The following is a 13853-nucleotide window of genomic DNA, read 5'->3' on the forward strand; positions in this document are numbered from 1 at the left end:
CAGGTGTTTTTATCCCTTCAATCATTCCATTTATTACATAAAATAAGTCATGTTTAACTGGCCTGACTCAATTTAAAGTGGTTTACAGCAGGCTCCTGTTCTGCTGAGCATAACAGTTAGAAACACATTATGATACATAAAAATAAATGTCCCACAAAGCAGAAAAACAGCACGACATAAACAGCAGCACAGTGGAGACAACATAAATTTAATGGAACAAGATGGTATATGATTTGAATCAGTGGCTGTGAGCTTGTCTGAAACATTTGAAGAGGTTATAGAATTATTGTTATACAGAATACAGAATTTCATTCTAGTTTTTATTGTGTGGTTCACTCAACCTATTTAGTTTGTTGGGGCCTTGGCCGATGTCTGCTGAATGAATCTAGACTGTGATTAATGTGTACATGCTGCACAGGCCTCTGCTTTTTCCAGCCCTTTAAGAGCTCTTACCTTACTCTACCTGCTCTGGTGGTAACAGGTAGATTTATCTGTAGAGTATATGTTTTTGAATGTTTTGAATGGGAACACTTAAAAACAAGATGTTTGCATTAGCTCATAGAGGTAGTCCCGTAATCCCCGTAAGGTTGCCTGCCAAGAACTCGAGATAGTCATCATTCATGCTTAGTAAATGATCTGCAGTCATCTGCAAAATTCACTCTTCATTTCTTTATATTTTACTATGGAGATGGGAAATAGGCAGTGATTCACTAAAAAGTGCAAACATATGGAGTATATATAAGACAAACACAGAGTTTGTACAATTCTGTTGAGCTTGAGAGTCAATATTTGGTATGACCACCTTCATTTCTAAACACTGAACCCTATTAGGAAAGCTTTCTTGTCATTTCTTGACGTAGTCTTCAGGAAGGTCATTCCAAGCTCTTCTTCAATAATGATGAGTTTGGGGTGTGGGGAGGCCAATCCATGACTGATTTTGTTGCATTGTGTTTTTCTAAGCAGATATGTTTTTACTTTATTGTCAGTGTGTTTAGGATTATTCCCATGCTGAAAAAAGTTGTTGTGAATCAGATGCTTTTCAGATGGTATTGCATGGTTTCAGTTTCTTCAGTTGTTTTAAGGACACAGTGCACAGCATACTGAAATATGGCAATTTGATGTCCTTGTTGGTGCAAAAATATTTAATGCCTGCCAAACTGTGTCTTTTCTTTTCATATCTTTTCATAGATTCAACTAAAGAATGGGAATAAATAATGTGTTTTTGCAACAGGCTGCTAGTAACAAAGTGCCTGAAGATATATTTTTAAATGTTTTTTGTTTTTTTTTGCCAAGGTGTCTGTTATGTGTAGACACAATATTGGCTCAGCCCTTGAGTTAGGTGCCTTATTAATGTTTGAATTATTCATAGGCAAGTATTAAGTGGCTTAACAAACAAAAAACAGATTCCTCTGAAAATGGTCAGGTACAAGGCCTGGAGAACTATGGCTCAAGAACACTTAAACAATGACAATGAAAGTCTGGCTCTTTGGGAGCAAAATACAAAAGGATGAGGATTCACTCAAGACTTTTGCACAGTACTGCAACATTTAACTCTTGTGTTTATTTCCCAGCAAATTAGTAAAGTTAATTTCTGCCTCAGACCTTATAAATAATTGCAAAACTGCAATTCTAATAGTCAAAATGTGGAACTGTTGTTAGTTTTCGGAACGTAATCTGGGTTGTAGGGCTGACAAATCACAATGAAACAAACAGGACTAGACGGCATATGAGAGAGGAGAAATGAAAAACACCCAAAAAGACAGAGAGGTTTGGAATTTGCATGCAGGCACACTTGCTCTCTAAGGCATATGCTGGTGTAATGACACACCATTATGCCGGCTTATGAAATTTAACAGCTTGTTTTGTTGTCCAAATCTGCAAGTGGTGGTTTGTTTCATCTTCAAAATGCTCAAAATGAAACAGTTATCTCATATTTTATGATATGAGATAATACATACATATATATATATATATATATATATATATATATATATATATATATATACATTTGTGTATATATTAAAACAAAACACACATTTAATCACAGATAAAAACTTGCCCCTGAAGCTTTCAGGACAAATCAGCCTCTGAGAATTCAGCTCGCATGTCTTCAACTCATTTTCAGCTGGGGATCATGTGTTTAGTACCCAGGCTTGTCACGCAAAAGTCTGGAGGTCAGATGTCTTCCAGCTCCACCAGGCTGACTGATGTCTGCTATGCCGGCCACGTTTCATTAAATCTCAGCACATCAAGCTGATCGGAAGTGGCGTTGGAGGTGGACTCAATGCACTGAGTCAGTACTGAGTTTGTTGTTTTCAGATTCTTAGTCTCTAATATAAATGAGACACAAATGTTTCGGAGAGGATTTGTATGTAATATCAGTCATCTGTTGCAGTCTAACGCAGCACGGCTGTGAGAGCACAAGGAAAACAGTCTCCTGTGAAAAAATATTAACATAAAAAAGACACAAGTAAGCCTGGATGTGTGCTTGTCACCAATTCGTTAAGCCGATCTTGTGATTGTAGCCATTGATTTGCGTCCCGTTGGACAGTGTTCAGTCCACTATTGATCTACTGTTCTAGTGTTCCAAATGACCTTCGGGTTGATTATACTGAGGTGGAAGCAATTTAGCTATTGATTGGCAAAGATGCTTTCGTTGCTCATTAACAGTAAGTTGTATTTGTCTACCAGTATGTGCCTGAGTCAGTGTTTGTGCTGATGTTGGATTTGGCTGCGGTATTGTAACGATCCATGCAATTGACCATTTATGCTGTCTATGCAGGTCGCTGGAAAGGAAGCTACAGAGACCCATACTGGCTAAGTCGCGTACCCTCCCCAGCATCCCCCAGTCTCCAACGGTCTCCAGGGTCCACCACTCTGATCTCATTGGCGGGAGTCCTCCGCGCATGAAGAGTCCTCCAGTTGCCACCAGCCACTCAAAGGCCTGCACTTTGCCACCTGCAGGTAAAGACGAAATGGAAACTAGCATCACACAGCTAGCTTATTTTTTATCAGCTAACAGCGTTTGGAGAAACAATATCAAGCGACTTGTTAGAAGTCGCTTGATATTGTGATGCTCTTAACCTCTTTGTGGTTAAGCCATGACCACTTTTGTCTAAAAAAGATGGTTATAATTTCAATCTGCAGTAATTTGAGGGAAAATTGACCCCGTGGTGAGACCTCTCCACCTGTCTATGGTGTATCTATGGAAAGATGGAGGTGGGGAAAGCAGCAGCAACAGCAGCAAGACCCCTGCTCAAAACACACTGGGCATGGATAAAGTAAGAAACAGCATGAAAAGAAGAAAGTGTGGCGGAGGTGGGTTGCAAAGCAGCTTGCAGATACTCAGCAAGTGTAAAGGCACCCTGTATGAAATTTGCCACTTGGGTTTATAGAAGGGTATTAACCTAGAAATGCTCTTTTTTTCTTGGTGAACTTTGCTCTGTCTTTCATTTTTCATCATGAAATGGCAGTCTCTGACCTGAGCACAACTCAAATGGTTAGTTATTTGAAAAGGATCTTGTGGCGGCGATACAAGAGTTTAAAGGGCAGTAAAAGCTTAAGCTAAAGTCTTCTTATTTCCTTTCAAATGCCCACACCTGCATCGCTTCTGTGATATTCTGTCTTATGCTTCACTTGGCTGAGAGCGCCCAGCAGCCATCTGTCTCAGCAGTTGCATGTACAAGAGAAAACAGTGTATATCCTTTCACTGTTTTCTCTCCTCTCTCCTCCTCTTGTGTAGGAATCAAATGCCGCTCCCTCCCAGGAGAGGGGAAACCGTCATGGAGAATTCTGACGGTGTAAGCCCGCTGACAGCGACGGCTTTCATCTTAAAGACAAATGAGGGTGTTTTTTGAGGATGAAAACATTTATAGGTGGCAGGGATTTTATGTGAAAGAAAGCCCCTCACAGTTGGGCTTTGATTTGTATAGATCAAAAAGAGCTCTTCTATAGAAACACCACAATAGCAGACATCTAAAACTGAAGGCAGGAGAGAAATGAATCGGGGAAATTTCGATTGAATGCAAGTGAATTAACGCAAATCTTTGATTATCTGTTAAGACAAAAACTAAACATTGTGGCCAATTTAAAGTATTTCTCATGAAATCTGTGCTTGTACTATGTAGGCAATGCATTTATCATTTCTTCAAGCAGCTCTGACACTTTTTCAAAGTGCCTGATTTGGAAACTAATCTTCCCTTCAACCCTGAACAAGCCAGCGCCATCAAACCAGAGCTCAAAGCTAAAGATCAAGGCTAGACATCGAGCTAGACATCCTAACGCTTGTCTCCTCATTCACACGTATTGATAGACATACACGTTCACTGTCACTGCTGACTGATGTCATTCAGCTTGACAGCATGGAGCTCTGAGAGAAGAGATGACTTTTGGCACATTTCAAATGTTGGATTAAGGCGGAAAATGCCACGTTATCATTCTCGCTTGTGATGTTTAATACAAGAGAAATCTGCACAGGAGCTCTTCCTGAAACTGCACTCTGCACTCATTTGAGAGAAAAGAAGTATGTAACTCCAAAAAAAGACGCAGCCAGCATCAGAGAGGAAGACCTAAATAAAATAAGAAAAAAAAAGGTTCCACTTGAAGTCATTCAGTCCCACCTGATTGGCAGAGACGTAGGCAGGTGGTAAAAACTTTGAAATGAGCTAAAACAGCTGCTCACATTGTAATGAAAAAAAATCTCATCCAGAAAATATCTGATATTTTCGTTCTCTTCACTGTGAAGGTCATTGAGGGCTTAGAGGGGACGACATGCTGACACAGCAAGGGCTTTATTTTGCCCCCCCTCCCCTTTCTTGATTGGCTTTTCTCTCTGCCAACGCTTTCTTTCGCTGTTTTCTTTCGCTCTGCAGTCAGTGCCGGTACAAATTTCAACCAATGCGAATGGGACCTCACATGATACATGTGTACAGAAAATTATAAATAATAAGATCAAGCAACCTGAAAGTAAACCTTTCTGATTGCTTTTATTCCTAAACACCCAAGTCAAGGTTGATTTATGTTAAGGTGGACCTACTATTTGAGGTGTAGGCTTAAAATGATATCATGATATTTCATAGAAAGCTGTGCGAGGCCAGGCTATTCTACGGTGGCCCTGAGAGGTCAGATATATTGCAACTTAACGGGATAACTCGAGAACGAGCCAATGTAGGAGTTTCTAATTGATACCATAGGTGAATATACTAAAATAATTGGACAGCTGTTTTCTGCTTTTGGCTCTGTGTGATGTCACTGAGAACTGACATGATTATTATGCTCATCTCAGGCACACAGCCTTAGTTGCAAGTACGGCAGACCCACCCATCTGTAAAAACCTTCTACATACAAGAAACTGGTGTGTCACAATAAACTGGATTTGACTGTGATTATTAAAAATGAGAAATTCACATTGTGTTCAAAATAATTCACATCAAAATACTGTAAAAAGAACTCATGCCAGTGCTCTCTTTTTTCTAGTTTACTGAGTCCACAGCTGATCTGCACACTTTGCGGATGACTAAAGCGAGGCGACAACTTTAGTTAACACCAGCTCCTGTGTGAGACTGCTCGGCTGTGCCCTGAGCCTTGACTCACAGGTGTTTCTTCAGTTCATTGCTGGTCTGCTTGCAGTCTGTTGCTCTATTTTTAACTTCGTGGTTTTTCACGTAAAAACTGTGTACAGCATATACTGCTTTAACCTACTGATGTTTTTTACTATTTATATTATAAGTGAACTATTAAGATTAAGGAGACTATATATATGGATCTAAGGTTTTCCTATACTGATAACATCACCTTTTACAATTTTTTTCTGTACCTGCTGAAGTAGCGTAATAGGAAGAGTGACAGAGATTAAATGTCCTGTTTCAGAAAGAGTGAACTGAGGGGTTGTGTGAGGATTATTTTGATCTGTGAATCATGTAAAAGCTCTCTAGTGTGGTCCAAGAATACAAATCTGTAACTTTAAATGAGAATAATGTCGCCACTTCCATCTATGGTGGTGTGAAACTGTTTTTTTAAATAAATGTAATAAAGTTATTTAGATGTTTAGGTTCAGTAATAAACTACATTTAATACAATAAGAGAGTTTATTGGTTAAAATTCATGATTAAAGTGAATAAAGCGAGTATGGCAGAAGTGAATCCATTGTCTCTGAAAGAGACTTCCAGCGTCCCTGCTTCCCTCTTCCTCCCTCTCGTTACATTTCTCTGTCCTATTTTGCCTGCAGTTTGAACTATGTGAATGTCATCACTAACCCACTTTGGCCGAGTAGCATGGAGTGAATCCCGAGCCCTCGCTGCTCTGATCTGATAAATCTTCCCCTTTACTACGTCTAATAACTCAGCTCTCTGTCAGTGATTGGTTGATTTAGTCCAAGTGCTTCCATCTTATGTCCTTTTACATCTAGACTAATTATCTGGCTCTGATGGCGTGTTGGTGTCTGTCTCGCTGCCTACTTTTTTCTTCCACGGCTCCTGCTCTGTTGAAAATATCAAATTGAGAGAGAGTTTGGTCTCACGTGGCTGCTTGTTGCCTAGCGACCACTGTCATCGACCATGATGCTGCCTCCCTCTCTCTTTCTCTCTCTACCTCTGTTTATGTCTCCGGTATGCAGACAACTTTTTCTAAAAATCCAAGTTGTTTAATAATCCAGCTGCATTCGGTTTGTGGATTTAAGCAACATCCTGTATTAGGGACGAGGCCGCCTCAAAGCTCAGTCATTTTGTTGCTTTTATTGTTTGGCCCGGCTTTGGCTGCGGCTCAGACTGTGGAACTGATACGGAGGTTATATTTCACACTCTGGAGATCATTCATAAGCTCACACAAAAACATTCACTGCCAAAAGAGCTGCAGTTTTACTCTTTTAATAATGGATATAATGAATAATGAATCGCAGCAGCTGTGGCACTGGAGGTAGAGCGGGGTGCCTGCAGAGGTTTGAGCCCCAGGGCGTGAGGGGAACAAGAGCTATATGTGTACTAAAAAATAAAAATAAATAAATAACAGAAAAATGACTTTTCAGCTCCTTGCTTATTCACAAGCTGTCGCCACAGCAGGTATCTCCACATGTGTCCACAGCAGTGTGCTCTTCTTTGATCCTCCCAGGATTAAACTGGGGATCTTTCAATTGTTATGCAAATGTAGAAACTACTGCACTGGAGCCACTATATCTATACAGTTAAGTGCTACATAAATTTGTATAGCCAATAAGAAATGTTCAGTGCATCAGTTCAACTGCCTATTAATGTAAATAACTAATCAGCCAATCAACTTGGTGCAATTTGGCATATAGACATGGTCAAGGTAACTTGATCAAGTTCAAACTGCATAAAAATGGAGAAGAAAGGTGATTTAAGCGACTTGTAACATGGCATGGTTATTGGTGCCTGACGGGCTGGTTTGAGTATTTCAAAATCTGCTGGGATTTTTCCAAACAAACACACAAGAGACAAGAGAGAAAATATCCAGTGAGAGGCAGTTTGAAAATGCCTTACTGGTGCCAGAGAAGCTCAAAAAAACCCCACTGCTTACAACCAAGGTATGCAGAAGAGCATCTCTGAGTCCATGATGCATTATATTTTGAACATATGGTGTATGAAGACCACCCGGTGTGGTCTTCTGCTGAGTTCACTGTACTCAAATGGCCTCCACAGTCACCAGATCTCAGTCCAATCGAGCACCTTTGGGATGTGGAGGAACAGGAGATTCCCATTGTGGAAGTGCATTTAACAAATTTGCAGCAGCTGTGTGATGCCATCATGTCTGAGGACATTCAAATTCAAAAACACTTTATCCCCAAGGAGGCAATTAACAAGGATGTTTCCAGCACCTTGTTGACAGCAGTTCTGAAGACAAGAGGAGATCCAGCCTGGTACTAGTAAGGTGTACCTAATAAATTGTGAATATAAATAGAGCCCATTTAATGCATATAACTAATATAGTTTTCTTTAAAATAATACACTGGACTGTAACTTAATGAACCTGACAGGAAAGCGTATATAAAAGATTTTAGTGGCTTGCCACCTCATTTCTCATTTCTTTATTTATCGTCCCTGCTGGGAAACGTTTGGTTTACAGACAGGCTCTCATGAAATCATCCACATAAACAATAAAAGAAACAGTAAAAACCAAATGCAATCATAGGACACAATCCTGCAGTAAAGGAAATTACCAAAATTTGCATTAAAAAAAAACCCAACTAAAAACTGAAATGGTATAATATAAGGTAAAGATATCACATAAACAGATTTAGGAATGCTCCTGTCTGAAAAAGGGAGTTTTTGCACTGCAGCCTCGCTGCTTTGTGCCGGCCCTGTCATGTCTGTCGTCATTAATGCCTGTTTGGTTCTCTGATGGGCTCTTGTTGCTGCTCTCTGCACCTTTCCAGCTTTCCACATATGCACACGGATGTGTGGGGAGGTGCACTTGGAAGAGCGGGGAGGCGCGTTTTGCTCTCCAGAACAGAGCCATATAAATGCATCACAGCCAAATAGACTGGTAAACATATAAATAACATTTTTTTCTGGTTTTGACTCCAGTGGTTCTGACTGCACACAATTATCTGATGTTTTAATAAAAGTATTTACAGCAGATGTCTGAGGTGGACTTTGACCTTCTTAACCTTATACTGTGATTCATGGGGAGGTAGGAAGTACACCACGCACTCATTTTCCTACTATAACTTAAGCTCCATAGAGATTATATTTGAATCATGAGCATGGTTCACTGCTGTCGTTGTTAATGGCTCGATGAAGATGGCTGATTTTGCTTACTCAGCATACGGCTGAGAGGGTTGTTTTGAGTGCCGTTGGTCAGACGCTGCAGACGGGATGCGACAAGACGGCTGACGTCCGTCAAATGCAGAGCGATGGAAGTCGTCTCTGATTAGTGGAGCTGAGCCAGTTTCTGACAGAACTCATCTATCTCTGTGGTGTGACTGTGAGAACTCAGACATCATGTCAGCGCTTTGGAGAAAAACGCCCTCTCTGTCCAGCATATGAAATCATAATCACGCTGTTCAGGAGGCATGGTGAGAATAATGCTGCGGTTATAAAGTATTTTACCTTAAAAGGAAGTTAAATTACTTTCTGGAAATGTTTTATGGAAGCAATCAGTGATGATAGCTCAGAATTTGTGGAGTGAGTTTCCAGTAATTGCGCGCGGTCCAGTCGGTCCAGCTCTCATTTATTCTCCTGTCTTTTTTCTCCCCTCTTCTCCTTTCTTCTTATCGTTACCTTCCTGTAATGCCACTGTGATGTCTTTATTTGTCTTCAGTAAGACAAATTAAAGACAATTTGTCTTTCAATTTGTCTTTTTGTCTTCATCCAGGGGAGCTTTGGCGTTTGGAGGATGACATGGAAGGTGACAATGAGACAGAGAATAGCGGCTGCCCTGAGGCCCGTCCACGCTCCCAGTCTCCGTTCTCCCATTTCCGAGCGCGGGCTGCTTACCTGCGCAAGAGCATGTCAGCTGATGAGCACCTAGACATGGGCTCCGACTTCGGCGCAGTGACTGCGGTCGAGGGCAAACAGAACCGTGGGAAGGGAAAGCTAAAGAGGAAGTTTGTAAGTTTGATTCCCTCACTTCCTGTTATTTGATTCGGTCCCACCCAGCCGTGTCCAGCTAAATCCTGTATCATCATGGCGTTGTTTCCTTCATCCCCTTTTTTCACACATCTCAAAGCCGGCTCATTTAAATAGGCACTTAGGATTAAAGGTTTTCCCGGCCCCAGAACATACGGCCGTTCGACAGAGCATGACTTAAGTTTTCTCACTCGCTGTGAGTGCAGCTTCATGCAGACATTCACAGTAGCTCCCAAATGAAGACAGCTCGTCTCACTCGCTCTTCCCTTATCTTTAATTAATTTATACAGATGTGTGCTTGTGACTCTGTGGCTGTTTTCAAAGTTACCAAATAAATCCGGCTCGCCACCCTGAGGGAAGGCGACTGCTAACATGTGATGATAAAATCCCCCCCAAAAAACAAGTTATCTCTTTAAAGCTTTATTGCTCTTTCCTGATACATGAAAGATAATGAGCAAGAGCAACTTCGGTGATCAAAGCTGATAAAGAGGAGAGCGCATGGAAAAAATCCAGGGCTGACAATCCTGAGAATACAGCATAAGGTGCAAAATGGTGCAAAATCCATCGATCTTCTTCCATCCATCCATCCATCCATCCATCCCTTCTTTTCTGCTTATCCGATTCAGGGTCGCAGGGGGGCTGGGGCCTATCCAAGCTACTTTAGGGTGAGACGCGAGGTACGCCCTGGACAGGTCACCAGTCTGTCACAGGTCCAACACAGGGAGACAGACAACTACAACACACTCACATTCACACCTATGGGCAGTTAAGAATTAACCTAATTGCGTGTGTTTTGGAAGAAGCCAAGCACTTGCAGAGAACATGCCAAATGTAAACAGAAAGGGAAAACAGTGCTAACTACTGCACCACAGTGCAGCTAAAAAATGGAAACAATACTGCAAAACAATGAATTTAGCTGACATGCTACCTATTTAGTCATGCATATGCACTCAAGTTTATTCTGTTAAAGTTGAACCAATAGGTAAAAATAAATATAAAAGTCTATTTTATATATATCTAGGGAGGACTGTAGGACTGTAGCTACTCCAGTTTTGGAGCTTAGGCAATTAAAATGACATCCATCAAGTGGTCAGCTTAGGAAACCCAAAGCTGCTGGCTAATTTCCAGCTTCCAAAATTGCCAGGCCCTGGTCCCTTTCATTTTATCTAATTAGTAAAGTATAATTACCCCACTTGCTGATTAAAATGATGTTTTGATTTGAGCTTAATTCCGTAAGCTGCATGTAACAGCGTTGCGTCGGATCTTTTGGGGGAAATGCTGCCAGACGAGTGCGGCGGGCTTGTTGAAGGCGCATGAAAGATTAAAGACCTGTATATTGTCCGTTAGCCTGTGGATCAGGTAATTGGAGACCTCATTACCAGCTGAAGCGTTGTAATTGATTCTCGGGTGTCACAGGCGCAACAGGAGACCAGGACAGGTTAGGGGATAGCTCGGTGGGAGAATTTAAGGTGTGTGGGGGGTGTTTTTTCTCTGGCATACTGCTGGATGTGGATCACAAGAATATACTTCACTGAACTTTAAATGGAATTCACCATTTTTTATTTTCCTGTCATACCCTTGAGCCAATCAACAGTTTGGAGTCAGATCAGTTCGTGGGCACAATAGTCGGGCTGAAAATAGAAGGGAAGAAGTTCACTTTATAAACTTCCATCACATTTAAACAGTTGACCATCTTTACTAGAAATGGGAACAGCACTGGATCTGATGACCTGCCGTGGGTGTTTTGGGGTGAGAGTTCATGTTGTATTGTCTTCTAGTACACTGTAATTAAGGAAATGTCAAACTTTACTACTGCATCATACCTGCTTTAAATATGTTGTCTTCTCTCTGTAAGTCTTTTCTTTTTCATTTACGGATGCACAGAGAATACATTCAGAGGCGTGCGTTGTTGCTCAACCCTTGTATGCTCTCCAGAGCGACGCGAAAATTGCCGTGACAAAAACAACTGCGCCTCAGCCTGCTGCCTCATGCAAACAACTGCTGTGCTGCAGAGTTTAGTGTTGCGCTATGGAGGTTGACTGTGACACAGCAGAGAAACAATGCCTTAATATTAGCGCAAGTCGGCCCACACTGCAGAAGGCCTGCCTGCTGGCACGCGTGTTAGAAATAATCTACAGTATCTTTCGGAGATACTAATGGAGGCGGATTAGGTGTTTAAATGAAAAATGTTTCAGTGTTTTTCATTCTTTGGACTAAATATGGAATTATAGTTATTGTAACAAAAAAGAAAAGACTAAAGCTTTTCAGGAGTAAGAGAACAGAAGGAGAGAAAGTAAGCCGTGTTTGTAAGGCTGCCAAACTCTACATTATGGTCCGAGTTAATTACCTGCTGTAACGATATCAATGCCATCTCCCTTTAAACTGTCACACTCTGTGAGTGGCTGTCTTCAGGGTCTTCAAGGTCAACAGGCTGTGCTATCCGTTCAGCAACAGCTATTACAGTGAAGCTGTTTTGTATTTTAGACTGAAACACCAGTAATCACCTGCTCTACCCACAACAGAAGCAGCTCGTGGCTTTTACGACCCCTATTGACCTTTCTTTATGTTGTTACAAGCTGTATACTTGTGAGTGAAAATCTCGCTCACCGGGATACCAAACACAAATCGCACTTTTGTCAACTTTTACTTGTTGAGCTACACAGTCAAGAAACTCTGCAGTTCTGCATATATAAAATCCAGAGTTTCCCACAGTTGTATAACGCCCTCAGTTAGCTGTCACCTTTCATACAGCATGCTTTGTGGCAAAGTTGGAAGAGCAAAGCTGCACAGACGCAGCTCTCTCCACTCCTTTGCAGACACTGCTGCTGGGATGACGGCAGAGAGACAGAGAGAGAGAGCCCGGGGGAGAGAGACCAGCTAAATCATGAGTAATCTCATCTTACAGTGATGATTGATTCAGTCTGCCATAATTTGCAAATATGAGTATATAAGTATTAAGTATTAAGAAACTTGTTGCAAAACACAATATTTTTTCCCATTTCTTTAACTGAATTTATGAAAAATACCACAGTAATGCAGGCATAGAATAGTATGTTAGCACTAAATAGGTGTTTGCCGAAGAGCTATTAGCTGTTGCCCTGAGGCGTCATCAGAAATATTCTCAGTGGAAGGGTGGCTGTCAAGAGGGAGAAAAGGCGGAGGTACGCGAAATTACACAAGAACTGGGATGAAATTCAGGTCTTATGGAGTGATGAGTCAAAATGTTTGTAGGAGGTCAAGAAAGCGGTAAAACAACCTTGACTTTCAAGCCTGTTAGAATTCCACAATCTATTTTTTTGCCTTATGTGGTGTATTTCAGTGCACATTAGGTAACAGCTGCACAGTTGTAGCTTTTGTGTAGAAAAACACTTTTTAAGCCTGTTGGGGGTCAGTTTAAGCCTTATGCAAATCACAGTAGTGTACAAGAGTAATATTACAGTAATATTACAGAAGGTATTGCAAATTGTATTTGCAGGAAGGATCATTTTCTCCACTGACAGCAGTGTGCCTTTCAACAGTTATTGTTTCCATCTACTGTAATTTCATCTCTTGACATGCTGGCTATGCAGTGTAAATATGTATGCATGTATGTGCCTGTGTGTCCTTTATTTATTTAAATGTGTGGCTGATGTGCAAATGCACTCAAAGCCTAATGGCAGCAAGCTAAGAGGCTGACTAACCACATAATCAAAGTACAGACCGTATCATTTCTGTTGATTGAATGGCTGTAACTACATAATGGGATGTTCGTGCGTATTCGCTGCACTTTAGTCTGAGACATCCTCTGGTGACTCACATAGTTTCTCTATTAAATAAATATATTAAAAATTACACACACAAAAAAAGCACAGGGAACGAAAATAATTGTTTTTCATTATTTCCATATTCACCGGAAACCCACAGGAAACACCACAAGAGAGATTTCAACCAAATCACGTACGTGGATGTGATCCTCGCATGGTGGCAGGAGTCCTGATACTGTACTGGCAGGAATCTCAGTGGTATCTAGACTGTTGAATAAGGTAAATTATATTCAGCATGCTGCGTTGGTCAAAGGCTCTGGGTCGCCTGGATTGGTTTGAGAAACTTGATACCGCCGCCTGCGGTTAAGCTCCTTTATGTTATCAGAAAACGGGCACAGAGTGTGCTCGCACATAATCGCTCATAAAAACACACTTAACACACATGAGAAATACTCTGAAAAATCAGACATTTAAAGGCCACTGGCGAGGCTTAGATGAGGACCACAAGTGTTTCTGTGACGTCTGCTTC

General features: G+C 41.1%; 1 protein-coding gene across 2 annotated transcripts in view; it reads left to right on the plus strand.

Annotated features, from left to right (window-relative positions):
- ankfn1b (ankyrin repeat and fibronectin type III domain containing 1b) overlaps positions 1–13853 on the plus strand; it is a 160271-nt gene that overhangs the window by 32505 nt on the left and 113913 nt on the right. For both annotated transcript variants that reach the window (XM_005448282.4, XM_019362706.2), the window contains 2 exons: positions 2783–2964; positions 9328–9563. In XM_005448282.4, coding sequence (XP_005448339.1) covers positions 2783–2964; positions 9328–9563 — 418 coding nt within the window. The remainder of the gene's footprint in view (positions 1–2782; positions 2965–9327; positions 9564–13853) is intronic.

This window comes from Oreochromis niloticus, linkage group LG8, assembly GCF_001858045.2.
Source record: "Oreochromis niloticus isolate F11D_XX linkage group LG8, O_niloticus_UMD_NMBU, whole genome shotgun sequence".
Classification (NCBI taxonomy): Eukaryota; Metazoa; Chordata; class Actinopteri; order Cichliformes; family Cichlidae; genus Oreochromis; species Oreochromis niloticus.